This window comes from Otolemur garnettii, unplaced genomic scaffold, assembly GCF_000181295.1.
Source record: "Otolemur garnettii isolate 467f Iridium unplaced genomic scaffold, OtoGar3 scaffold00004, whole genome shotgun sequence".
Taxonomy (NCBI): Eukaryota; Metazoa; Chordata; class Mammalia; order Primates; family Galagidae; genus Otolemur; species Otolemur garnettii.
In genome coordinates, this window is record NW_003852399.1 from 16,236,183 (window position 1) to 16,262,096 (window position 25,914).

General features: G+C 33.0%; 1 protein-coding gene across 2 annotated transcripts in view; it reads left to right on the forward strand.

Annotated features, from left to right (window-relative positions):
• The window catches only part of CSMD3 (CUB and Sushi multiple domains 3), a 1,080,374-nt gene that overhangs the window by 956,307 nt on the left and 98,153 nt on the right, over nucleotides 1-25,914 (forward strand). For both annotated transcript variants that reach the window (XM_003782396.2, XM_003782397.2), the window contains 7 exons: nucleotides 2,934-3,052; nucleotides 4,127-4,196; nucleotides 10,340-10,456; nucleotides 12,939-13,148; nucleotides 17,671-17,859; nucleotides 18,535-18,712; nucleotides 19,607-19,752. In XM_003782396.2, coding sequence (XP_003782444.1) covers nucleotides 2,934-3,052; nucleotides 4,127-4,196; nucleotides 10,340-10,456; nucleotides 12,939-13,148; nucleotides 17,671-17,859; nucleotides 18,535-18,712; nucleotides 19,607-19,752 — 1,029 coding nt within the window. The remainder of the gene's footprint in view (nucleotides 1-2,933; nucleotides 3,053-4,126; nucleotides 4,197-10,339; nucleotides 10,457-12,938; nucleotides 13,149-17,670; nucleotides 17,860-18,534; nucleotides 18,713-19,606; nucleotides 19,753-25,914) is intronic.

Genomic DNA, 25,914 nt, shown 5'->3' on the forward strand with positions numbered 1-25,914 from the left:
GTCTCTGGATCCATTTCTGTTTGTTTTTGGCTACAACAACAGATTAATTGATCCAATCCCATTAAAAAGATTTACCCAGAGAGCATCTTTGATTGCCAAGGACATAATTTTACAAAATTTATACCCATGAAGCTTAAAATGGCTCATTAGTTCGATTGCTTTAGTTAAGCAGGAGATTAGATTTGGTTAAGCAGAGGGGAAACCTTCACAACATTTTAATAAAGATACTCTTTTTTTGTTTGTTTCCATAAGTAACCTGTTGGCTTTATCACCATAAAGAGGAGAAATGTAATTCTTAGAGAGGACATTTTTAAGTTAATATTTAACCATTCAGAGGTTTAGTTGTATAAATTAAAAAATACTGAAAATTTTGAATTGCAGGATTTTCAGATATTTCTGTTTTACTTTCTTTAGTGCTCATAAAAGAAAAAAAAACTGGCTACAAAAAAAATGAGTGAATCCGTCCAACATAGGACTTTCCTGGCTTATCTGATTACTTTATTGCATGACTTTCTTCCCTGAAACAATCATATTCAACAGAAAGTAGCTAACCCTACTTCTACAAAAGCAGAAGGGAGTATGTGTCATACCCCTAAATCCTCTGCTAATGATAATTGATCTAATGGATAAGTTATTTTATTATGTGCACAAATAATTCATGTTATAGAGAATTTGAAAATACAATAAAATATAAGCAAGTGCATACGAATCACCAATAATCTTGTAATCAAGAATCGTAACCCCCACATTGGCGTATTTCCTTTTGCTCATTTATCTTTGTGACTAAATGCATATAAGAATTTTTTACCTTATGAAATTGCATTTACATGACTAACAGAGTTTTGTGCCACTTTTAAAAGTTAGAATGCTTTCATAAACATTTCACTTTGTTCATTGATATTATATCAGAGCCTCATTTAAAAATGAGGATCTCTATTGCCTCACTGTTACAGACTTTCATTTACTTCCCTCCCGGAGAAAGAAGTCATCACCGCTTGTTATTGATAGTTTTCTGTGTATGTGACCCTGAATAGAGTTCTAGATTTAAAAAGAAGAGAAATGAATGTGTATAAAATTTGTTCTTTTTGGTGAGAATGATTTGCAGGAATGACCTTAGTAATATAATATAGATACTCTCCAGACTCCCAAGAGATCAGATGGTGCTAAAGGAAGATAAACATATTGATAAGACATATATTCATAACTCACCTTTTGTGCGTTCAGTAATTCCTGAAAAGAGCTCTATGAAATCGGATGCATTTAATGTGTGAGGACCATCAATGCATGTTAAATGATATTAAAACAAATAAAAGATAAGACAAACAAAAGATAATTTCTGTCTCTTTTTGGATTTCAAAATCTAGTCATGGAAGAAAGATTTAAACCCTTAAAAACTGTAAAGTAGATCACAATTAGATCCATAAATGCATGATTATAAAAAATTAAGCAATATGAAACAGGATGCATGCTTACAGACCTAGCTAATTACAACACAGTGGGAAGTGGAATTCCAATCTATAGGCTCCCTATATCAAATTCAGGACAGCCTCAAATGTATTCCCAACTGATCGATTATTCATGCTCCTAACCTAATCACAACTCTATCAAGTTACTGTTTTTATGTCATTTTCTATCTTTAAATTTCACCCAGATTGCTATGATTTATGCTACTCTAACCATTGTAATATTGGATACTATGATGTTTAAACTTACTAAGAAATAATGAAAGTAGGGATTTTCTTTTTTACACTGTTCATTCTTTTACACAAGCAGATTGCTCAAGTGCCTTCGCATGACAGTGTGTCCTTAGCTCCCTTATGGAGCTTCCATTCTCAGAAGGGAGATCAATACTGAACAACTAATTGCATAATTATTTATTCATCAGTTTGTGTTAAAGGAAATGTAGAAGGTGGTGCTACCAGAGTATCTATCAGAGGGGAATAACCTGGCTGAGGAGTGAAGGAATATATACGTCATTGTGCTACTTGTAGGTTTTGTTAATCCCACTGTATCTGTAGACAGTATAATGATTTTGGAGTGGTGACTTCTAATGTGTTTTAATATGCATTACATTAACTTCCAGTAGTGAACTGCAGAGGAATGCATAATAAATAATGGCTTTTATTGAAGATAAAATGTCTTTAATAATAACAGTCACGTATTTGAAAAATATTTTGGCAAAAAATCAATTTGTTAAGGCTTTAAATGAACCATTTTAGAAAAATCATTTACATTTACTATGTTCTTAGTTTATGTACAAAATAAATTATTAATATAAAAATAAAGGAAATGTTTTGAATTATATTATCATCTACCTCTCAGAAAGAAAACTGAACTCAAGTAGTACATAATACTTTTCAGGTCTCAATGAGACACATGTTTTTCCATTTTCTGATTATCATCAGAGAAAAAGATATTGATGATTACATTTAGAGAATTTTATATGTAAGAAAAATACATCAGAATGCGCCTCATTAATTAAAAAGTCCATTCTGTTTGAAAGAAGAAGGAAGCAGGCAATGTGGCTAAGGTAGCACATAATTTTTTAGTCTTTTCACTAAGGATATTTTATAAATATTATTTCATTTTATTCTCATAATAAATTATTATTTTTCATGTAGGGTTTTTTGGGGGGGTATTTTTATTTTTGTTTTACAGTAGAAAGCAATTATCTGGTGATAAAGTGAATTTAAGTATACTCATGAAGCTATTTAATGATTTTGGTGCTATAATAATGAAAAAAAGATACAGTTTTACATTGGAGTTTGAATGTGCATTGCTCTTAACATCTAAAGTTAAATATTTTTCACAGAAAATTCTCTGTAAAGTCTAGTTTCCTAGGACATCAATAGCTAATTTTGACAACTTGATGTGTACTACTTAGCATTCATCATTTCAAAGTTACATAGATAATCATCATTAAATATTCCTAGCAATTGGTTTGGATTCCTGTCCTGAACCACAAACTCCTAGCAGTGGAATTAAAATTGGAGACAGATACATGGTTGGTGATGTGGTGTCCTTTCAATGTGATCAAGGATATTCCCTTCAGGTAAGCCTATTTGCAAACTATGGTTTTAATTTACATTGCCCTTTTGGAATATTTTAACAGACCAATGACGGATAATCCACAGGTTTTACAGTTATCCTGAGCTGAATAGCACAATATTAAGTCAAAAGTATGTTCAGTTTGTTAATGAAATATATGCACAAAAGAAATTGCTGGAATTGACTAAATGTGTTTTATTTGGAAGTAACGGAAAATGATTTTGAATCAGAATTAACCTTTACTTCACTTTTGTCTCTATACACATAGGATTGTGACAACTGAACTCCTGAATCCTTAAAATTCAAAAATAAGATTAAGTGTAACTTACAGCATTAAACAAACTTACATAACAATAAATTCCCCAAATTAGTGAAAATTGACTATAAATATATTTTCCTAAGGAAGTAGATTTTCAATGTATGTTCTGATTTTGTGTATTTATATCAATAATTCTTAAGGGTTTTTGTAAAGGATCTTGAATATTTGATCTCATAAAAATCTCCTTAAAAATAGACCCAGGAAGAAATAAATTGATGGAGAAACTACTTCACATGTAAATAAATAAATTCTTTAGACAAAGCAAAATTAAAAATTAATAATTTATAGTCTTTAAAGTTTTAATCAAAATTATTAGTCTCAGAAGTACAATCAGATCTTTCTAGACTTTATATTTCAATAGAAAATTTAATATACTTTGACTTGCTTTAATATTTTTATGAAATTATTTAAAAGTTATTCTTTAACCTATCTCACCTTGGATATTATAGCAATTTATTAAAATCTACTATGCGCATTGCCCTTTAACTTGTATAATCATTGCAGTATCTTAGTAGAAAATGTTTTGATTGAAAAATATTAAAACCACAATTCTAATGTGATATATCGTATTTTTTTCTACCAAGACCCTATCACAAGTCACATATAAATACCTTTCTTATTGTAAATCATACTAAGATTTCCAGTAAAAGTAAAAATACAAATGACAATATATATTTAATCTTGTTTTTATAATAATCATTCACTGTGCTATTAGACTGGTTATAGCCGTGTGCTGACTGCATTGTTTTGTTTATGTAGGGTCACTCTCACATAACATGCATGCCTGGACCAGTAAGAAGGTGGAATTATCCTATTCCAATTTGTCTGGGTAAGTTAAAAGACTTATAAATTATGCATAAGCTTTTCAGATTGTAAAAATACACTCTGCATATGTTTTTGTCCAAACATACAGTTTGCCTTTTACCAGGTTTTATGGAGATGATGTATGGAGATGATATTTTTGAAGTAAATGTTTCACATCTTCCTTTTTTGTCTTTCTTTTTAAATTTTAGTAATTTGCTTTACCTTAAAGTTCAATATCAATGGATGGCTTACACTAGAAATTAGGAAAATGGGTCCATTGTTATTGTTGTTTTTAATTCTTAGAGAATTTTTTGGTATATATATCAGGAAAATAAGGAAATATTTTATTGCTTACTATTGAGGTAGAATATGTGAGTAACCTTCTTATCTATTCTGGCAAGACACCTCATGGTGGTACATCTCCAGTAGTGACAGACCATCAAGATAGATAATATATCCAAAGTAAAGTTGAATTCTTTGAAAGTATGGGCCCAAATATTTGCTGTAACTTTAACTTAATGGTGCTTTTAAATTATTTCTACCTACCCTTTATTTTTTGTCTTGTTCATTTTGGGGAACTGTATGCAACTGCAATATACTGGACTCCATAGAGTATGAAAAAGAAATATGAGAAAAACATTAATTTTCCATTTGGAGTGGTAGTAATAAAAGAATGGCTAAGAGAATAATTTATTGTTAAATTATACCATTGACTACATGATGGAGTTTCAGAGAAATGAGACCCATGTTGATTAAAGTTATTGGGAAATATACTTGGCCCACAAGGTTCACATAGAGTTTTGGATAATAAGTATAATTAAGATACATGGACTAAGAAGATAGCCATTTCTGGGTAGGGAAAGGAGCGCAAATAAAAAAAAAAAAATGGAAGTCCATGACTTATGTGACTTACCTGTGTACCACGTCCATACCTATAGTGTAATATAACTTATAACTTATTTTCTCTCAGTTATGGAAACTGGAAATCCAAGAACAAAGTGCTGGCGGATGGTCTTCGTCTAAGGGCCTCTCTCTTTAGCTCACGGATGGCATCTCCTCCACGGTCTTATTCCTGTGCACTCATATTCCTGGTGTCTCTTCCTTTGATGATGACACCAAACCTACTGAATTAGGTCCCTTCTCTTATGACCTCATTTAACTTTAATTACCTTAAGATCCTGTCTCCAAAGAACCACAGTAGGGGTTAGGACTTCAGCATACAAATTTTGGGAGGCACTAAAATCAGTCCATAAAGCCTATGTGTAGTGTGTGTGAATCTTGTTGAAAAGCAACAGAAAATAGTGTTTAAGAGTAAGAATGTATATAATTAGCAAGGTATTTTGAAAGCACTCAGGTGTTAGATTGGTTATTTTTTTTTTCATTTTTAGCAACTGAAATTAGCTACAGATTTTTTATTTAAAATTGATATGTGGGTACACATTTTTTGGTTGCATATTTCAAATTATATATGAAAACACCACACTGCACCCCATGATTGCATTAATGTACACAGCTATCATTTAATAAAAAATAAATAAATAAAAAGATAAGATTTAAGTTATACTTGAACCCTTCGCACCAGGGACTTGCTAAACCTTCACATTGGGTTTGTGCACATTAGGTGAGATCCCACCAAATGCCCTCCCTTCTCCCTCTCCCTCTTTTCACCTCCATTTGCTAGACTCAAATAGTATTACATAATTCATGTGAGCGTGTAATTGTCTATACATTGGTTTCATATTAGTATTGAGTACATTGGACATTCTTTATCCATTCTGGAGATGCTTTACTAGAAACATATGTTTCAACTTCATCTTGGCAAACGTAAAAGATGTCAAGTCTTCATCTTTTCTTATAGCTGAATAATACTTCATGGTAGACATATGCCATAGTTTGTTAATCCATTCATGGGTTGATGGGTTGTTTCCATGACTTGGCAATTGTGAATTGAGCTGTGAAAAGCATTCTTGTGCAAATGTCTTTGTGGTAAAATGATTTCTGTTTTTTCTGGGTAGATACCTAGGAGCGGAATTGTAGGATCAAATGGAGGTGAACTTTTAGTTCTTTAGTTCTTTAAGAATTCTCCATACTTCTCTCCATGAAGGTTGTATTAGTTTTCAAGATATTTTTAATAGGAATTTTTTAGGTACCATGACTTTTTGTATATGCATATTATACAAGTTTTAAAATGATAGCATATATATATTATACACATACATGCAATGCCTTTCTAAATATTTATATATACTGATACTGCTGATTGTGAATGTTTTGTTCATGGTATATATATTTGTGTGTGTATTCAATTGAATATTACAAAACTGAAAATATAAAAGAATATGAAGAACAAAATAAATTAATATGCATATTCTGCTAATATGAGACTAGAGTATTTATTAGTCTATTAGTCAGTATTAGAGTATTAGAGTCCATTATTCTGACCCCAGTGCCTAGAACAATTCTCTTATTAAACAGGTGTTCCATAAATATTGTTTAATGAAAAGTAATCTAAGGATTTTGGATTCTAGAATACATATGTATTTTATAATGTTCTCCTTTTTGAAATTAAACTTCTCATACTATACTGTATTTTAAAACTTTGAAGCAGAATTTTATAATAAAATTTGAAATTTCAAAAACACAACTTGAAAAGAGTTTGAAATTTTTATTCATGGCACTAGCATAGTCTAATCTGTGTAGTTATTTTCCCTTTATTGGAGTTTCTTTTTCCAATTGTCTTTTATATTATAAATTATTTTAGTATTTTTACATTATTAATTTCACAAATTTATCTTCATTATGAACATACCTCTTATTTTCATTAAAGCATACCTCTAATTGCTTACTAAATAGATTGTGTAACTTAATATGTGTTTAAAAGGTTTGATAAATACTGTCAAAGCTTTAGAAAGTTGTACCAATACAATTCCCATTTAGAAGGGAAGGTTGTACCAATACAATTTCCATTCTGTTACTGTGATCAATTATTATTCTTTAATAATACTGAATTTTTAGGTATCATTTTGATTAAATCTGCACTTCAATTATATATTCCTATCAAGGAAAGTTTTAGATGGAAGTGATATTTTGGTAAAATTAAATTAGAAAGTCTTAAGTTTTGCTATACAGAATGAATTGGAAAATTTATCAGTTGCTGATGTCCAATACATATATTCAAATTTCAGCTCAGAGTACAATAGCCATGTATTGTGTTGCAAATATATCATCCTTTGAGTTTCTGTTTGATCCCCTGTTAAATGGGATGGTAAAGTCTAACTCACAAGTGAATTGTGAGGATTATTGTGAGAATTTATTTCCAGTGTTTACCTCTAAGCCCAGAGCATACAAGGTGCTCACACTGGTACTTACAGTGAAAAATAGGCAGTACTTATGTGTTCACTAAATAGGAATGAACTCAAAAAAAGGAAATGCACATTATAGTGAGATAGTTAATGACATGGACAAAGTTAAAAATAAAAAGGCTAAAATCAATTTATAGAATAATCTTATTTTCATTATACATATATATATGTAAATAATATAAGTATGTAAGCAAAAAGAAAAGAATATGTAGATGAACATATTATCTACCGATGGTGGGATTAGAGGACATTTTTATTTCCTATCTGTTCTTTTTCTTGTATTTATAAATTTTGAACAATAAGCTTGTACTACATTTGTTACAAAATTAAAATATTTGAACTTATACAATGGCCATATTGTAAGGCAAGAGGCTGATCTGGAGAATTTCTTAGAACACTAATCATCAGATAACAAGGCTACAGCCCTGTGAGCTGGAAAATAAGCAATCTGCCAGATACTTTTGATAAAAAAAAAAAAAAGAAGGAAAATTCCTGTACAATTTTAATAGTAGAGATAATTAATAAGGCAAAATATAAAATGATTTTATTTTGGAGGACTGAAGTATGACCATGTCCCTAACAAAGAAAGTTAAATAGAGCACAAAAGAGTTCTACTTAGAGCCACTGGTAGCACACTCAGAATTATCACTGAAGGCACAGGAGTGCTGAGATTGCAGAGATACCGAGGAAATAGACCTGGGCAAATTGCTGAAGGCGGATGCATTTTTTGGTATCCTCTTCATATGTCTTTCATGATTTGTCATTTTTTCCTTCCGTGTTCATTATATATACTCTTTATTTTTGTTCCTTCTTTCTCTTTTGATTTTTTTTTTTTACCCTAAAAGGAGAGATGGGCAATGAAGAGAACAGGATTTTCAGATCAATGTATAAAGATAAAAGACAGAAGAGAATTAGGAATGCAATGTGTAATTCAAAGACTTAGATTTGTGAAGGCAAGCAAGTAAAAGAGAGTTCAGCCCTGCTTTGCTTTTTTATTTTTATTATTGTTATTTTTTTGAGACACAGTCTCTTCTGTTACATGGGCTAGAGTGCAGTGATATCATCATAGTTCAATGCAACTTCAAACTCCTGGGTTCAAGCCATCTTCTCACCTCAGCCTCCTGAGTAGCTGGGAGCACAGGCATGTGCTACCACATTCAGCTATTTTTTTTTTCCTATTTTTAGTAGAGACAGGGTGTTGCTCTTGCTCATGCTGGTCTCCAACTCCTGAGCTCAACCAATCCTCCTGCCTCCAACTCCCAGAGTGCTAGGGTACAGGTGTTAGCCACCTCCCTTGGCCCAGTCCTTGCCTTTTACTGAAAGTTTGGAATAAAACAAAACAATTCTATAAATGTAATCTTGCCAGAAACTTTAAAAAAGTAATTTTGAATGACCAAAATATTTTCCTTACAACTCATTAATTATCATATTCCATAATGAATACACAGATGGACAAATTTTAGAAAGATGAATTATTAAAATGTTAATAGTGTATATTTGTTGAAAATTGCTTTGGTTTAAGGATGAATGAACTGAGATTTCAGAGGGATAAAAGAGTGTATCTTTGGAGCTTTATGGTAATCAAACATTTGAAAGAAAGGTTTACATGCAAGTTGCCTACAATATTTTATATATATATAAGTAAATATATATACAAAAATCTATACATAAAACATATATATATGTACACACACACCCATATATAAAAGAGAGTTCAGCCCTTTTACTAGGGCTCAATATAGATTTATTTCCCTGGCAAAATTTGCTTGATAACATAATTTATTCAGATTTATTCAATTTACATAGTAAAAGCTGTCAAACTTATAATGAATATTGTATAGAACATTGCTAAAATTCTTACTGAATTTTCCTTTGTAACATATAACCTGAAGTTTGAATATCTATCTGTTGCTATTCTTATAAGAAATAAATGAATGAATTTGCAAATAAGCATTGTACGTAACTTTGAATTTGATTTGCAGTCATGAAATTTGATTCTTCATTCAACAATGAAGTGATAAAATATGCATTTAGAAGAAAGAATGAGCTTCTAAAATGAAATTGTTCTCAATACATTTTCAATAGTTGTATCTAATCTTATACAAATAAAATGGGTTGTTTTCTATTCTTTTAATTTAGGCTTAGCTTATTAATAGTAAATGTGTATAATAGGGATCCAAAACAAGCACATTTATGTTTTCTGTTTAAAATTCTCACATTTGTGTGTATCTTTACTTTTTAAATATAAAATAAGGCCCTATAGCACCTCTAATATCTGAATCCATCACATTTCATGAAAGGAAACCAATATTCTTTTTTAAAATCTTTTTTGAGGCTTCTCACAAAACAAAAAAAAAAAAGGAGGAACGTTTGTGAGAATGATTCCCTAATGAATGCAATGCCTATCAGAGCTAAAGTGGTTGGCTCGATTTTGTTCTAAATTATAACATCTCTGGAATGATTCAGACATTACTAGGGATCCCTAAGAAGAGAAATAAACGGTGCAGTGTGGAAACGCGTTCTCTCTTTCCATTTCATTCACTGCATATGAGCTGGTACTTGCTATGTGATAATTCGTGTAGTTTGCACTTATTTCTGAAGAAGGAAGTGTGATGTCTCTTTTATACTGTTTTCGAAAAATACATTGCTCTTAAATTATATTTGCTTACTGGTGTATGACGAATGAGATTTGACAATATTCAAATTTACGTCAGTTTTAGCTCAGACTTGATGAAAACTTGAAATGATTTTAATACAGTGAATTGTTCCATTCCTCTGGTTTACGTGGGATTCCTTTATTTTACAGCTCAGTGTGGTGGCAGTATGTCTGATTTCAGTGGCGTGATCCTCAGTCCTGGGTTTCCTGGAAATTACCCCAGCAGTTTAGATTGTACTTGGACAATAAAACTACCCATAGGTTTTGGTATGTATATTGTGAACATCTGAAAGAATTCTCAATACTTATTAATGGATCTTTAAATAGAAATATCAAAGTCTAATAAGAACTTATAAAATATTTACAAAAAGCAGTTTAATTTTGTTGTACATGTAATTAGGTAAAGTGAGGAGTGAAACTTGAATAATTGTTGCTTAAATCAAATAAACTTAGATAATTGCAAGTATATGAATATTTTCTCTTCTCCTCAAATTTATTTTTAACTGAATAATAAAAATTATATGTATTTATTATGTTCAGTATGATGTCTGAAATATACATGCATGAGAAACAGCTAAAACAAGCTGATTAATGCGTTACCTTATGGTTTTTTGGGTTTTTGGTGAGACCACTTAAAATCTCTCTGCAATTTTCAAGAATACAACGAATTGTTTAAAACTATAGTCACAATGTTGTATAATAAACTTATGTCTGCTATCTAACTAAGATTTTATACTCTTTGGCCAATATTTCCCTAGTTCCCTGGTAACTCCCCCACCCCTGGTAACTACTATTCTACTCTCTGCTTCTAGGAGTTCAAATTTTTTAGGTTTCATGTATAAGTGAGATCCCGTCGTAGGTCTTTCTGTGCCTTCCTTAACATAGTGTCCTCCAGGTTAATCCATGTTGTTGTACATGACGGAATTTTCTTATTTTTTGAGGTTCAGTAGTCTTGTCTTGTATTTAAATGAGCTGAACCACATATCTTTATTGATTCATCAGTTAATGCACGTGTAGGTTGATTCTGTTTCTTGGCTGCTGTGAATAATGCTTCAATAAACAAGGGAGTGAAGATATTTCCACAAGATCTTGATTTCAATTATTTTGGATACATGTGCAGTAGTGTGATTGCCGGAACATATGGTAGTTCTATTTTTAAGTGGTTGGACAATCTCCATACTGTTTTCATAATGACTATACTAATTTATTCCCACCAACAGTGCATAACAAAATTTTATAATTAGATATGTACAGAGTTTCATACAGATACTTTATATTTTTTAGTTGTTATGTGTGGATGTAGCCTAAGTTACATATGTGTAGCAATGATTTATCCAACAGAAATTTTATGCATAACTATTTTTGTAACTTTTCTTATTGCTGTAAGAATAAGTAGTACAGATAATTTTTTCCCATAATTGATTGAATTAATCTCATTTTTTTGTGAATAAATAAGATTTTATATTTGCAAAGTAGTACAAAATTTTAAATATTAGATTTAAATACAGAAAACATCTATATTGTAGCCTCACATATTAAGGTAGCATGTCCAATGTTCTAAGAATCTGATTTTCTAGATAGAAGTTTACTACTGTAAAGCATATTTCCCAAGTTTATGTCCCATGCAACTCATGCAACTCTTTTTTATTATCATTTAGTAACTAAATGTGAGTTGACTTGAGAGCCTCAATATAGTTATTAATAGCAAAAGTTTAACAATTAGAAAGCCAAAGTTTGAATTTCACGTCTTCTGGGTTACTGTGTAAATTTAACATGTTCCTTCGCTTCTCTGTGACACAGTTTTCTCATTCTCAGGAGTAACTAGGAGCATTAAATAAGTTAGCATATATAAATTACTTAAAGTAATGTCTAATAAAAGGAAAATACTGAATAAATGTTAAGATTTCATTATAACAATTTGGAGAATAGTAGCAGTAAGAAAAGCATCAAATTCACTAAAATTAAATAATTAAGTAAATATATTTTAACTACCCTTTAATTCTATTTTTTCCATCCTAGAGATGTTTCACTTCTCATATTTTATTTGTTTATAAATATATGGAAACTATATTGCACTATGACCACAGACAGTAATGATCACTAGATTTTAATGAAAAGCATTATTTATAATTCAGCCTTATCTTCTGACAAGCAGAATAGTAAAAGAGCACACTTGTAAATTGCGTGCAACTAAATGATATTTTTGATAAGATAATTTACCACCAGATACATGCCGTGTCAGGTGGGGGGTATCTAGGGTCCGATGGAAGCAGGCCAGAGTGGCCTCTGCCAAGCACAGGATCAGTGGAGGGAGTGCTGACCTTGGCATGGAGAAGGAACTGGGAACCCTGCAGGCCCAGGGATTTGCCTGGCTGCCTGGGTGGGCGAAAAGTAGCCTCTGAAGCTACTGATCTGTTTGCCACACATGTGGCCATCTCAGCCACAGCCCTCAGTGCTGTGGGAAAGGAGGGGACAGTCTTCACTGGGTGGGCGGGGGGAGCTCCAAGCCCTGGGTGTCTCGATCTGCACATCTACCAGGGAGCACTGGCCCTCCGCCCACTTTCTTAAGGGGCATTTATCTTGACAATTTGGCAAATAATGTGGGCCCATATTATACACCAGAGCATATTTCACATGGCAAAATACATTAAATGGAAACATGTCTAAGTATATTAGTGTGACTATGTGTATATTTATGTTCAATTTATAAAAGATAAGGTAGCATTACGTTTGTTTTTTTCTTCTATAGGTGTACATCTCCAATTTGTAAATTTTTCTACAGAAACCATACATGATTATTTGGAAGTAAGAAGTGGATCCTCAGAAATCAGTACTGTTATTGGTCGGCTTAGTGGTCCTCAAATACCAGCTTCTCTATTTAGCACAACTCACGAAACCAGCTTATATTTTCACAGTGACTATTCACAAAACAAGCAAGGGTTTCACATTGTATACCAAGGTAAGAGGAAGAGTAAAAAGTGAAAGCTTTTAACCCCATATCAGCTATCGGAAATTTTTAAGTAAATCTAAGTATTTTCCATATTCTATTTTAGAAAGAGAAAAGAATGTAAACAAAAGCATGTTTCAATTAGGAAGGTTTTTGAAACAATACAGAGGGAATGATGTCTCTGAGACCTTAGAAAATCCTAACCATTCCTAACTGTGAAAAGAGGATTAAATTAGCCTTACGTTAGTACGTAATTAATTTAAGCATGGCAAAATGGATATTTGTTTCCTTTTTATAAAAAGAACTACATTGAAACGATATTTTCTAGCACTCGTGTTGTCGTCAATGTAAAATTATTTTCATTTACTTAATAATAAAGGGTATGAATTTCTTGATTTTGTTCTATTGCCATTAGACTATAAAGTAAATGCTTTGATGATTAATGTGGGTGCAAATGTGGGAGGACAAGGCTGAGGAGTTGAGGCAGAAGAGGGCACCCTTTCAAAGTATTTACAAAAATTGGATTTTTATGAAATGTTTTTGTCGATAAGAATCAGTGTGTGTGGATTGTGAGAAATAGGATAAAGAAAAGATAGAAGATGTGGATACTGAAGAGAGCATGTACACAGAGAGACCACACTGGGTATCGGGAGCCCCCAAAATCTGTTGAACAAAGACAGCACAGGCCTTGGAAAATAAAGACAAGAAATACCCGGCTGAGGCCTGACCTTTCTCCATAGAGCACCTGTATAATGGTCTCTAGGGGTAATGAGCCCTTGTGAGATAAGCTGGGAACAGCACGTGCTTCAGACTCTCAATGGGGTCGAGATAAGAAGAATAACTTCTTTCTCCCCCACTCTCGATGTAGCTATGACATTAGCCTGTCTGCTCACAGGCACCTGGAGACTTAATTGCCTCCTGTGGAAACTGTGCATGGTCAAACCTGCTATCTGCTCTCACATCCTGCTTCTAAGCTTTGTTCTTTGTTCCAGTGACTGCGTCCCGATATTTCAGTTTATAAATTACATAGAGTGGAATATAAATAGTTAAAGAGCACCCTAGCTGAAGAGGGTAAAGAGTAGCAAAGTTGAAGTGGTAGATACACTAAAGACGAAGGTGCACAATGCTGCTTTTAGCTCTCATTGATCACTGATTTGCTGATTCGAAGACAATGTATGTAGTAAGTACTGAGTTAGCCCGGAACACGGGGCCTTCGCTGTTCCTCATCCAGGTGGTGATGGTCCCCCAGGCTCACTCTTTTTAAATCCTCTCTTATCTCTTAACTTTATTTCCTTCATTATCTCACCACTGCCAAGCTCAGAGGGATACCCACAGGTTTTGTGGGGGCTGGCCCCTACATTATGTCATGTTAGAGATAGCTCTTCTATAAAACTGCTGCATGACCTCGAGCAAGATATTTGTCTCCTTTGAGCACAGAGTTTGGACAAGTAAGAGCGAGGCTCAAATGCTGATTGTGTGCATTAAATCTAAAGTAGCCTGGGCCTTACCCTTCATTTCCTCACCTGCACAACGGAGTTAATTATAGTACCTTCCAGATAAGTTGCATTGCACTTTAAATAATAAAGCGTATGTATGATATATGCCATGATGCATATTATTAGTAATTATTTGGTACATTTTAGCTATTGTTATTATTTCAGATCCTAGCAGTATAAGTTCTGATAAAATTAAAGTTATGATGACATTTTACACAGCGAAGTTCCAATGACTGAACTTTTTAATCAAAATAACTTAAAATTTTATGACATCTCAGCCATAATTAAGGAAGTCTGTCAGGATGTGATGCTTTCAGATCTGAGCTCTGCAGGAACTGGGATATTTCTGGTGGTTACTGATGTTATTTTTTAGTGCCCCAAATACTTAAGAAACAACAAAGATTTTCTGCAAGTATCTAACAAAAAGGAAATTTGAGAATAGTTAGAACAGAGACTGTAAACATTAAACCACACAAATCTAAAATAATTATAAAATATGTTATGTTAGCACACATGTTGTAAAAACAATGTACTATATTATGCATCATTGTTCCCATAAAATGGGAGACATTTTTACCACCTATGAGTACAGAATTAACCACGCTCCTAAGAAAATTAATTATTTTGAAGATAGTTGGGTAACTGATTGAGTTTCTCTCTTATTTGCTGCTAGATGGCCCACTCTAGTAGGTCTGCAAGGCCTTGTGCCATGCTTTTTGCCATTCTCCTTCAATCTCATACATCCATTTTCCTATCATCATTCCTCTCCTCAAAATATAGTTCCTCTTTGAATAATATAGTTCCTCTTTGAATAATATAAAACTAGGGTGGCACCTATGGCTCATTGAGTAGGGTGCTGTACCCATATACCGAGGGTGGTGGGTTCAAACCCGACCCTGGTTGAACTGCAACAACAAAAAAATAGCCCGGCATTGTGGTGGACACCTGTAGTCCTAGCTACTCAGGAGGCCGAGGCAAGAGAATCGCCTAAGCCCAGGAGTTGGAGGTTGCTGTGAGCTGTGTGACGCCACGGCACTCTACTGAGGGCAATAAAGTGAGACTTTGTCTCTAAAACAAACAAACAAACAAAAAAAATATATATATATATATACACTAAAATTTTATTAACACTACATTATTTCAGTTAATGTGCTCTTAAGAATCAATTCACTATTGTCATAATAAAAGCATAGAAGATACACAAATTTTGTCATTGTTGTTGACATGAATACTATGACAATGTTGCTTTCATGTTATTTGTGAATTACACTGAGTTTCAAAATTATTTGTTCTTATACTGCATTGAACTATGACATTGTAAACAAATAGTTAACATGTAAATTCACATAGTCAACATTAATTTTGTATTCATTTTGTGCTAAAATTTTAAGAACTTTATGAGCTTTGGAAAAATGCATAGTATAAGATTAAGTGGACTCTTCTATTGGAGAACTTGGTTCCAAAATGATTACTATTACTGACAACACCCTTAGGTTTGTGAAGTTGTATTGTGCATAATATTACAATGAGATCTTTTCTCCAGAACATTTAGTATATATTTCCTTAATAACTGAAAAGGGTAGAAAGGCAAATCATTATATGAATTATCATAGGATCATACATTTGCCTGAGAGTCCTTTCCTATGTAAAAGTATCTTTTAAATAGGAAATAAAATTGAAAGGGTTTATGTAATACAATAATATATTCCAACTCCTAATGATCAGATGATACATTTGCCTTAAGCTGGAGTGAGAAGTGTTTTGATTTTAATATTTGAATTGGGAACATTAATTAAAATGCAAAACATTAAAACTAGAAGCATTTAACATTTTAAAAGAATTTGTGTATTCTGAAATCTGTAGTCATAAAAATTGAAGTTACAGCATGATAAACACAGGATAGGTTATTTAATTTCAAATGTAATTTTTTTTTATTTGGGGAATATAAAATTTTACATATAGCTCAGTAGCAAAACTGTCAACTATTCAAGTTTTATTAATTAGAATACATTTTTGAACATTGGTTTTGTTTTGTTTTGTTTGAGACAGAGTCTTAACCTGTCACCCTGGGTAGAGTGCTGTGGTGGCAACACAGGTTACAGCAACCTCAAACTCTTGGACTTAAGCGATTCTCTTGCCTCAGCCTCCTGAGTAGCTGGGACTACAGGTGCCCACCACAATGCCCGGCTATTTTTTCGTTGCGGTTGTCATTATTGTTTGGCAGGCCCAGGCTAGATTCAAACCTGGCAGCTCCAGTGTATGTGGCTGATGTCCTAGCCGCTGAGCTTCAGGTGCCAAGCACATTTTTCAACATCTTAACAATAAAGTTTCAATTACGTGCACATTTGTATTATGTGACTATATGCCTTGTTCATAGGTTCAAAATTCATTCAGCAATGTTTGTTAAGCACCCATTATGTGATAGACAGTTGGCAAGGCTTTGGGATTCAATGATAAAGGGAACAAATCAGAATGTTGATCTTATACAGTATATGAAGGAGAATTGTGAGCAATAAACAATCATATTGCAGCACCAAAATAATCACAATAACTGAAGTACAAAATTTATTTACTATCAGAAGATTATTTTTCTGTTACTTTACTATAACTTCTTTGGAGAGACTCAACAGAGGTATATTGTAGTGTCTTAGAGTGAAAAAATTAAAAAATGTTGTTTTTAGACTTATATATGCTCATTTTATTCTATGTATATGCAACATAACCAAGAATTGATTGCATTCTATATACGGGGATCAGAGTGTATCTAATTAAAATTGCAGTTGTAAGAGGATTTTACATTTTCATTAAATCTTATTATAAAGATTGCATGGATAGGTGTAATTCTAATGAATTGCATTAATATTTAAACATAAAATTGTAGAAATTCATGTCACACTGACATTTGATCGTGTATCGTCAGCCTGAATTATAATTTATAATAAACTACAAGCAGGATCCACATTTATTCGTAAGTTGAAATTCTCTGAATTTCTTGGAAATTCGGAAAGGAAAAGTATCTTTCTTTTTTCTTTTTCCAGCCTATCAGTTGCAAAGCTGTCCTGACCCACGCCCATTCCGAAATGGTTTTGTAATCGGCAATGATTTCACTGTGGGTCAAACCATTTCATTCGAATGTTTCCCAGGATACACATTAATTGGAAATTCAGCTCTCACATGCCTTCATGGAGTCAGTCGCAACTGGAATCATCCACTTCCAAGGTGTGAAGGTATGCTTCTAACTTGAAGCTGTCTTTAAAAGGACATCATCTGGGTTTACTGTTTTGGCATTTTTCTTTGTCTTCCTCTTCCAAAAGTTTGCTAAAAATATAGTCTTTATTTCAGTTGAAGAACTGTTTTTAATTTTTAAAAAACTTTAATTCTCCACAATGAATAATAATTTTTCATTGTTAGAATCCTAACCTTCCCCCCCATTGGCAGAAATCCTAACCTTCCCCATTGAAAGTGAAATTAAAGGTGATCAACACTTTAGAACTTCTCTTGTCTGTGTGTGTGTGTGTGTGTGTAAATAGTATTGTGTGTCTTTTAAATCATCATTCTTATATAGACCAATCACCCAAATACTGCTGCTGAATTTGAATTTTTTTCTTCTGTAAAACCCTTTAAGTGAATTTATTAATATAAATTACTATTTGAAAAATAGAGAAAAGAATGTAATTTACTAAAGTAATGATTGTTAATACCTCAAATGGAAAACAAATAGAAGTTGACTATATTTTGTGTGTTGTGCCAACTTCATTCCATATACTTCATCTGAAGCAAAAACAAAAGACAGATGTATTTTATCCTGCTTAAGTGGTATGAGCTGTTTGCCTTTTCTCCATAGTCAGTTAACCGGCTTTGTTGTTGTTGTTTTACACTTTAGTATGTGTCTTTCTCTGTAGCTCTTTGTGGTGGAAATATAACTGCAATGAATGGCACCATTTATTCTCCTGGGTATCCTGATGAATATCCGAACTTTCAAGATTGCTTTTGGCTCGTAAGAGTACCCCCCGGGAATGGGATCTACATCAATTTTACTGTCCTTCAAACAGAACCAATCTATGATTTCATTACTGTATGGTAAGCCAAGACTATTGTTATTGATTGATTCAACTATACACAAAGTGGAACAAGGTAGGAATGAATATATCACAATCCTCGGTTACAAATTGCTGCCCAATCTTTGTATTGATGTAACTATGAGTGACAATATGTTTCTTATTGTATAAGACAAACAAGAGAACAGGATTTTGGCTTATTTACTCCATGAAGTAGCTAAACGTAGAACAAAAGCTACATAGGTGGAAAAAAAATATTTAAAAATATCAAATGAATGTGCTCACACAGGGATTTAGCAGAGTAAGCTTAAGATATGGAAGTTTTCTTACTACAAAACCTCGTGAAATTAAATCCTCTATTCAAATCATAATTATTTAATACAGCTACTGAATTTCTATCATGATAATAACTTCTTAGAAAATATAATTATCCCATTAATTGAAATATCTTTATTTAAAAATATAAAGAAAATCTCTGAGTTAACAATTTACAATTGGTTAGCAGAACTGCTGTTTGAGTTCTAAGGTTCCGAACTTTAATTATCTATGATTTTTAAGATGCTAAAGAAAATAAAAAGTGGGGTGAGAATTACAAGCAGTTAGGTCATCAGAGTTTTGGTCAAAAACCAAGGATAATGTATTGATGAAAACTAATATCGATGAGAACCAAACTGGGCACCTATCATTCAGCTCAAAGTGTGATCTTTTTCATACTCTACATTTTAAAATATCCTATCACCTATACAAGCATAAAGTATACCATTATGATTTGCACTCATTGGCCATTTTATCTACTGCAGCTTTATTATCAATATATCTAAGAACATGAGTTTATGCAACACTGTTCTTAAACTTGCTTGGTCTTAAACTGTCCACCAGGTTAATCTCAGTCTCTCTTCTTCCCTGTGTCTAATAGGGATGGACCAGATCAAAACTCACCTCAGATTGGCCAGTTCAGTGGGAATACTGCTTTGGAATCTGTCTACAGTACTTCAAATCAGATTCTAATCAAATTTCACAGTGATTTCACAACAAGTGGCTTTTTTGTGCTCAGTTATCATGGTCAGTGTTATCTAAAAGTTTCTATTTTATTTAGTAATGTTTGCCCTGTCCTGGATAAATTGAATGTAATATATGTTTAACCAATGATTGAAAAGGTACTAAAGTTTGGCACATTTATCATCACTGTAAATTCAGCATTTCAAATACATTAATTTGCCAAGGATGATATCTTATAAGTATTTAGGGACATTAAAATGTGAGCAGATGAATATAGGAAATAAATCAGTGAGAAATTACTCCTTGGAAAATAATCATTTTTGCATGGAAACCAATAAAAGAGAACCAGCTGCTCATATTTTATTACATGTAATTTTGAGGCATTTTTTCTATACAAAATGTTTAATCTGCTCAACCTGCTGTGAATCTTTTTAAAGTTAGCATTTAATATCTTTATGCTTTGGATCACATTACTCATTCATTTATACACTTGTTTCGAAACTATTTTAGAATCCTACAGTTTTAAGTAACTATTCCAGATCATTAAGTTCACAGCGTTTACTCGTGTAGAATAATTTATGAAGAATCTCAATTTTATTTCTGTATATGGAATTGTTCTGGGTCCTATAGTCACAACATTACATTTTTGGAAGGACATTTAGAGGGTTTCAAGGAGGTGTTTCCTTTCTTTATTTCCTTTTATTCCAAACTGATTGTATTCCATTATAATTAAGAAAATGTTTATTTAGTTACAATGATTATATCCTTTTATCTACTGTGACCATAGTCCCATAAAAACACATTCTACCTCACCTAACTGTGTCAAACTAATTGGACGACTATTTTCTGGGACTAATAATTTACTAAATTACATTTTCAAGTTATAGGAAAATACAGAGACGGGCATGCACTTGGTCTAGTCCATTGATGTATTACTTTGACATTTCATCTTTTTAACATTAAGTAAATATCTATTAGTCAAAGCTTATGGTCCATGAAAAATATAGTAAATCAAATATGATTGTGTTTAAAGACATTTAAAGCATGTTGGGTCTGGAGACAAAGCATAGAATTGACCATAAAATTTTTTATTTACTTAATCTGAGCACTTATCAGTCAGAGGGCATCTAATCAGTGCCTGGGTAGTGACCCACTGCCACCAGAGATGTATGTGAATTCCAGCATAGAAATTAAAAAGTGAAACATTCAGTTAGACAAGTAAGTTATATTCAGGCTGTTTATTTTTATAATAATTTATTTGCCTTTTCCACTGATCATTGGTGCTGGTAGCATGTACATACAGCTTGAGGGTGTAATGATAGCAGTATTATTTTGATAGATAACCATACCTTAGAAACCAAGAAATAACCATTAAAGTCAAAGACAAATTAGCTGATAAATTATATTACGTACATTTTCTCTCTTCATGGGTCCTGTTAAATTTTTATCATTCTGTGTCCTGTCTGAGCAAGTCATAAACAACTATGTGTTGGTGAACTATAAATATCCATAAGGTAACCCTATAGGGGATGTAAAATTCTTATACAATTTAGGGGACATTTCAAAGAGAAATCTTATCAGGTGAAAGGAAGTCAGTGCATGTGTGTGTACATTTATATAGAAAAGATGTGGATGACAGAATGTGTGTACACACACACAGCACACAAAATGTAAATGTACATTGACATGGAAACATATGAGTGAGAACACACATATTCTCACTCTAAAATGTGTTTCATTTGACTTTGCCACTGAGTTTTGAGACAGGAATAACACAAATGGAATTGCTTAAGAATTATGCAGGACAAATATTTGGTAGTTTAATTTCCAGTTGACCTGGGACGAGTTATTCTTGGGTTTCCACTTTCCTCCACTGTCAAACACGATGGGGTGCTGAGAGGATCAAATGTGATCCTCCATGTGTGGAATTTCCTTCTTTACTAATCTATACTAGATTAAGACATGTACAACTGTTGGGCACAAAATGCTGATCTTTTTATCACTCAACCCAATACAGTTTGTTGTTATTACTATTATCAACAACAGCAGGTCCTTGGTATTTTATAAGCATCAGAGACAACTGACAACGTATAATTAGGCACACTGCTAGCCAGAGTAAATGTTCCCTTATAGCTTTCCTCACATTTTAGATTTTCCTAATAGGGCATTTATTTATTTTTCATTGAATTCCATAATACATCATGAAAAATTTGCAGAGCCAACTGGAGCCTAGTATTTGAACCTTATCCCTGGAAATTCTACCCAAATCTTAAAATATCTTTATTTGAATGCATTGTGCCTAGATTAAGTTTAAAACTACCCTGTAGTCCAATTAAATGAATCTTACCCCCGAGTCCCTGCTTCACTTAAATCAAGTTGGTCATCTCCAACTTCCATTCTTAAGTCCTGTCTGTTTCCATGCTAACCAGGCTTGGTTCCTTACACATCTTCAGTTCCTTAAGTCTTCTTTGGCTAATGCCCATGTCTTCCATTTCTTGATGATTGAGTGATATTTTTGCCAAACTTTGGAAAACTTAATTCAGTGAGGTTATTGATTTATAAACCTCACGAATTCAGTAACAGAGAGTGCTTTTGCGAGGCCACAGACATATTTCTTCTTCTCATCTCTTTTATGTTTTTATTAATGACTGATTGTATTTTCATCTTACGGTGAGAGTGTGTGTTCAGAAACATCTTTTATAAAAGTTTGAGTTTATTTGAGCTATACCAGTGACAGCTTTCAAAAAGATTATTTTAGAATTAGTAGATAAATGCCCATCCCCTTCACTAAACAAAAAGGTGTCTATGGTCAATAACGCAGTTAATTAAAATAATTTATCATAATTTAAGATTTAATATTTATACCACTGGGCTTGTACTTAGTAGCTATAGTTTGATGCTGGAATGAATTCTCATAATAGTAAAAAGTTTTAAATCATTTGGTATTTTAAATAGTAGATGTAGATAATTCATTATTGAATACTTACTTTAAGCATTCCTAATCTTACAATAGTTTATTGCCTCACTCCGTTTCTTTAAATTTTCTTGTTGACGTAATAGTGGCTTTTGCTATGCTCTGTCTTATAAGTCTGAAGTTATTTTCTCCAGACTTGTACATGTATTTTATAAATTTGACAGTTCAATCTTTTCCTGTGTTTGGTTAAGGTCACATTGATCGTTTAGGTTTTATTTATTAATATATTTTAATATGCTTGAAAAGAGAAAAATACATTTTTTCCTACTCTAACCTAACTTTCTTTATGAGATCGAGACAGCCATCTGTCTTTTATAAAACATCACCTTCATAAAGCCCTTTATGATCAAAAATAACATTCATAAAAAGCCTTGCAAAATGAAAGCTCTTTGCAGTGAAAAAATAGGACAGACCTCAATGTTGAGGCATTTTACCTCAGATATCATATTTCCTCATGTGAAGAAATATTTTTGTTTCTCCTTCTGTTGTTGTAATTCCCTAAGTATCTCAGTTTTCTTGAAATCTGCTATACAGTCTAGATGGGGTTGGTTTATCATAAATATTAATACTCAGTTCTAATTAATGACCCCCCCATGTAAATTACACAACATTCATTTTAACTGCATTTTTTTGTAGATGGTGACTTTATATAATAATCATTATGATAGTTATAGCTACCATTTACTGAACACTTAATATTCTGGGCACTGAGTTAGATATTTTCTGTGTACTATTGCTAATTTTCATAGTAATTCTATAAGGTAAGAATTATTGTCCCATTTTAATGGTGAAAGAACTGAATGAAAAGTTAGGTAACCTGCATGAAGCCAGAGAACAAATACAATAGAAGGGCTGCCAGAATTCAAAACAGATCTACCTGACTTCAAGGAACTACTAGTTTTGAAAAATGAAAACAAAACAGCAATACCTATAGCTAAAATGTATTGAGTTCTTGCTAAAAGCCAACACGTGTCCTAAGCTGTTATTGTCTCTTAAATAGATTATATGTTATAGTATATAAATCTAATTTCCATAGGAATTTAGCCAAGGCTAGCAATTGTGGTTCACACCTGAAATTCTAGCACTCTGGGAGGCCAAAGTAGGAGTATTGCTTAAGGCCAGGAGTTTGAGACCAGCCTGGGCAACAGAGGAAGATTCAATCTAGAAAAATAAATAGCTGAGTGTGATGGTGCATGCCTGCAGTCCTAGCTACCCGGGAGTGTGACGGTGCATGCCTGCAGTCCCAGCTATCTGGGAGGCTGAACCCAGGGAGGAAACCTTGAACCCAAGATTTTAAAGTTACAGTGAGCTATGATTGCTTTACTATACTCTAGCCTGGATGACAGAGACACTGTTTCTAAAGTAAAATAAATAATACATTAAAATATTTCTCTCTCTTTTTCAAATAAAAGAAATAAAATTAAATAAATAAAAACTTAGTCAAAGTCATTTACATTTATAGCAAGATAACGAGTCATCTAATTTTCTCATGTACCCCTCCTAATTACAACTCGTAGCTTCGAATTTCTTGTTGCTTCTTTTGCCTGGGACCTACAAGTTAACAATCCTCCACTGATAGGTTTATTGCAACTCGGTATAATCTTTATAGCTTCTAAAGTGTGCTATTGTCACTGTGCCGAGAGAAAATGACTTTTATTAGAGGGTAACTTTTGCTAATGAAAATAACCCAGAAATGACAGTGCAGCCATAATATATTTTTACTACTGTAAAAGAGAGGCTGTTTTAAGGTGCTCAAATCTATTGTCCAGGGCACTTCTTTAGCATCAGAGCATTAGAGAAACTCAATTTGTGTACAGAAGATTTTCTTAGTGAGCATAATATAATTTAATAATTTGTATCACCTATTTTTTCTATTATTAGATTATTCACACACCTTCCTTTTAAAGAATGAGTTGATTACAAGATGATTCATTATTTTTAAGAAATGTGTTTGAAAGGCCTGTAATGTTGTTCAGGTCGTCTTCTGAGGTTATGTTACCTTTACAATAAATGCCGTATTTGGGACCAAGTATATTTAGCTCTCCAAAGTCTGGTTCTAAAAGAAACTGCTACAGATATAAGGGCATGCTTTATATAAAACATGAATCACACTTGCTTTAAACTGCATGACCCCTTTGCCTCACAGAACCTAAAGACCTGACCTCCTTTCATATTTTAATAGACAGAACACTGAACTCATAAAAGGCTTTGGTGTTTGATGTCCAGAGAGTGGCGGTGGGGGGTAGAGACGTCATGTGATAATGTGACTATGTGTACAAAATGACGTAGTGGAGCTCAAAAACAAACCCGTGAAACTGTTCTGGGGAAAAGAATGCCATTTACTATCAAATAAATGATTTAAATGATGATTTAATGATCATTAAAATGACTATAATTGATGTTAACATTTCTTACTTTATTTTGACATTTTGCTAAGGTCTGGTATTCTGTTCTCTATAACATCTTTCTGTCCTTTCCAGCCAAACACCATAAGAAACACAAGTTTTGCTAAACATAAAACAGTTGTATTTCTTGACTTCTTATAATGAGTAACAGTATACCACGAGGGATCCGGTGGTATCTCAGCAGGAGGTATTAGGAGAGGTTAGGTACAGATTGTGACCCTGTAACATGGTTGTGGGAAATGTTCAGGAAGCATGGTTTTCTTCTGGACTGGCCGCTGTCAGAAAACGGCAGCAGTTTTATGAGTGGATATCTTAATCCTTTCTGTTCTACATGGGGAGGGAATGAAATATAACTGTGTAATTGGTGTGGGGATAATATTCACTCATTTTACCCGAGAAGAAAGAATCTCGGTAATTTTGATCATTTGAGCAGCACTCTTGCTATAATTATAGAAAAGTCTTATTTTTGTCTTGTTTCAACAAGGTCAGAGAGGTACCTTCTCTGGTGTTAATCTTTGGTGAAATTAACACCAAAGGAGACCTTGGCCTGTCCATTAGAGACAGGACACGGTGCCAAGTAATTCAACCCCGCAGAGAGGAGGCTGTCTGCGATGACTTTTCAGATTCTGAGAGACTCAAGTTCTAAGGCAGGAAACACTCAATCCACTATCTGAATATGGGGAAGCCAATTGATACCACAGAAGTGACAGTTTTCCCTGATAGTTCAGATTCCCCAGCAGTCTGTTTTCCCAAGGGCTTGCTATTCTTTCTCTAGGGAAGTATCAGGAATGACTTCTCATTGATCTAGTCCTCATCATAGAAGTGTTTTCTGTCTCATCTTGAAAT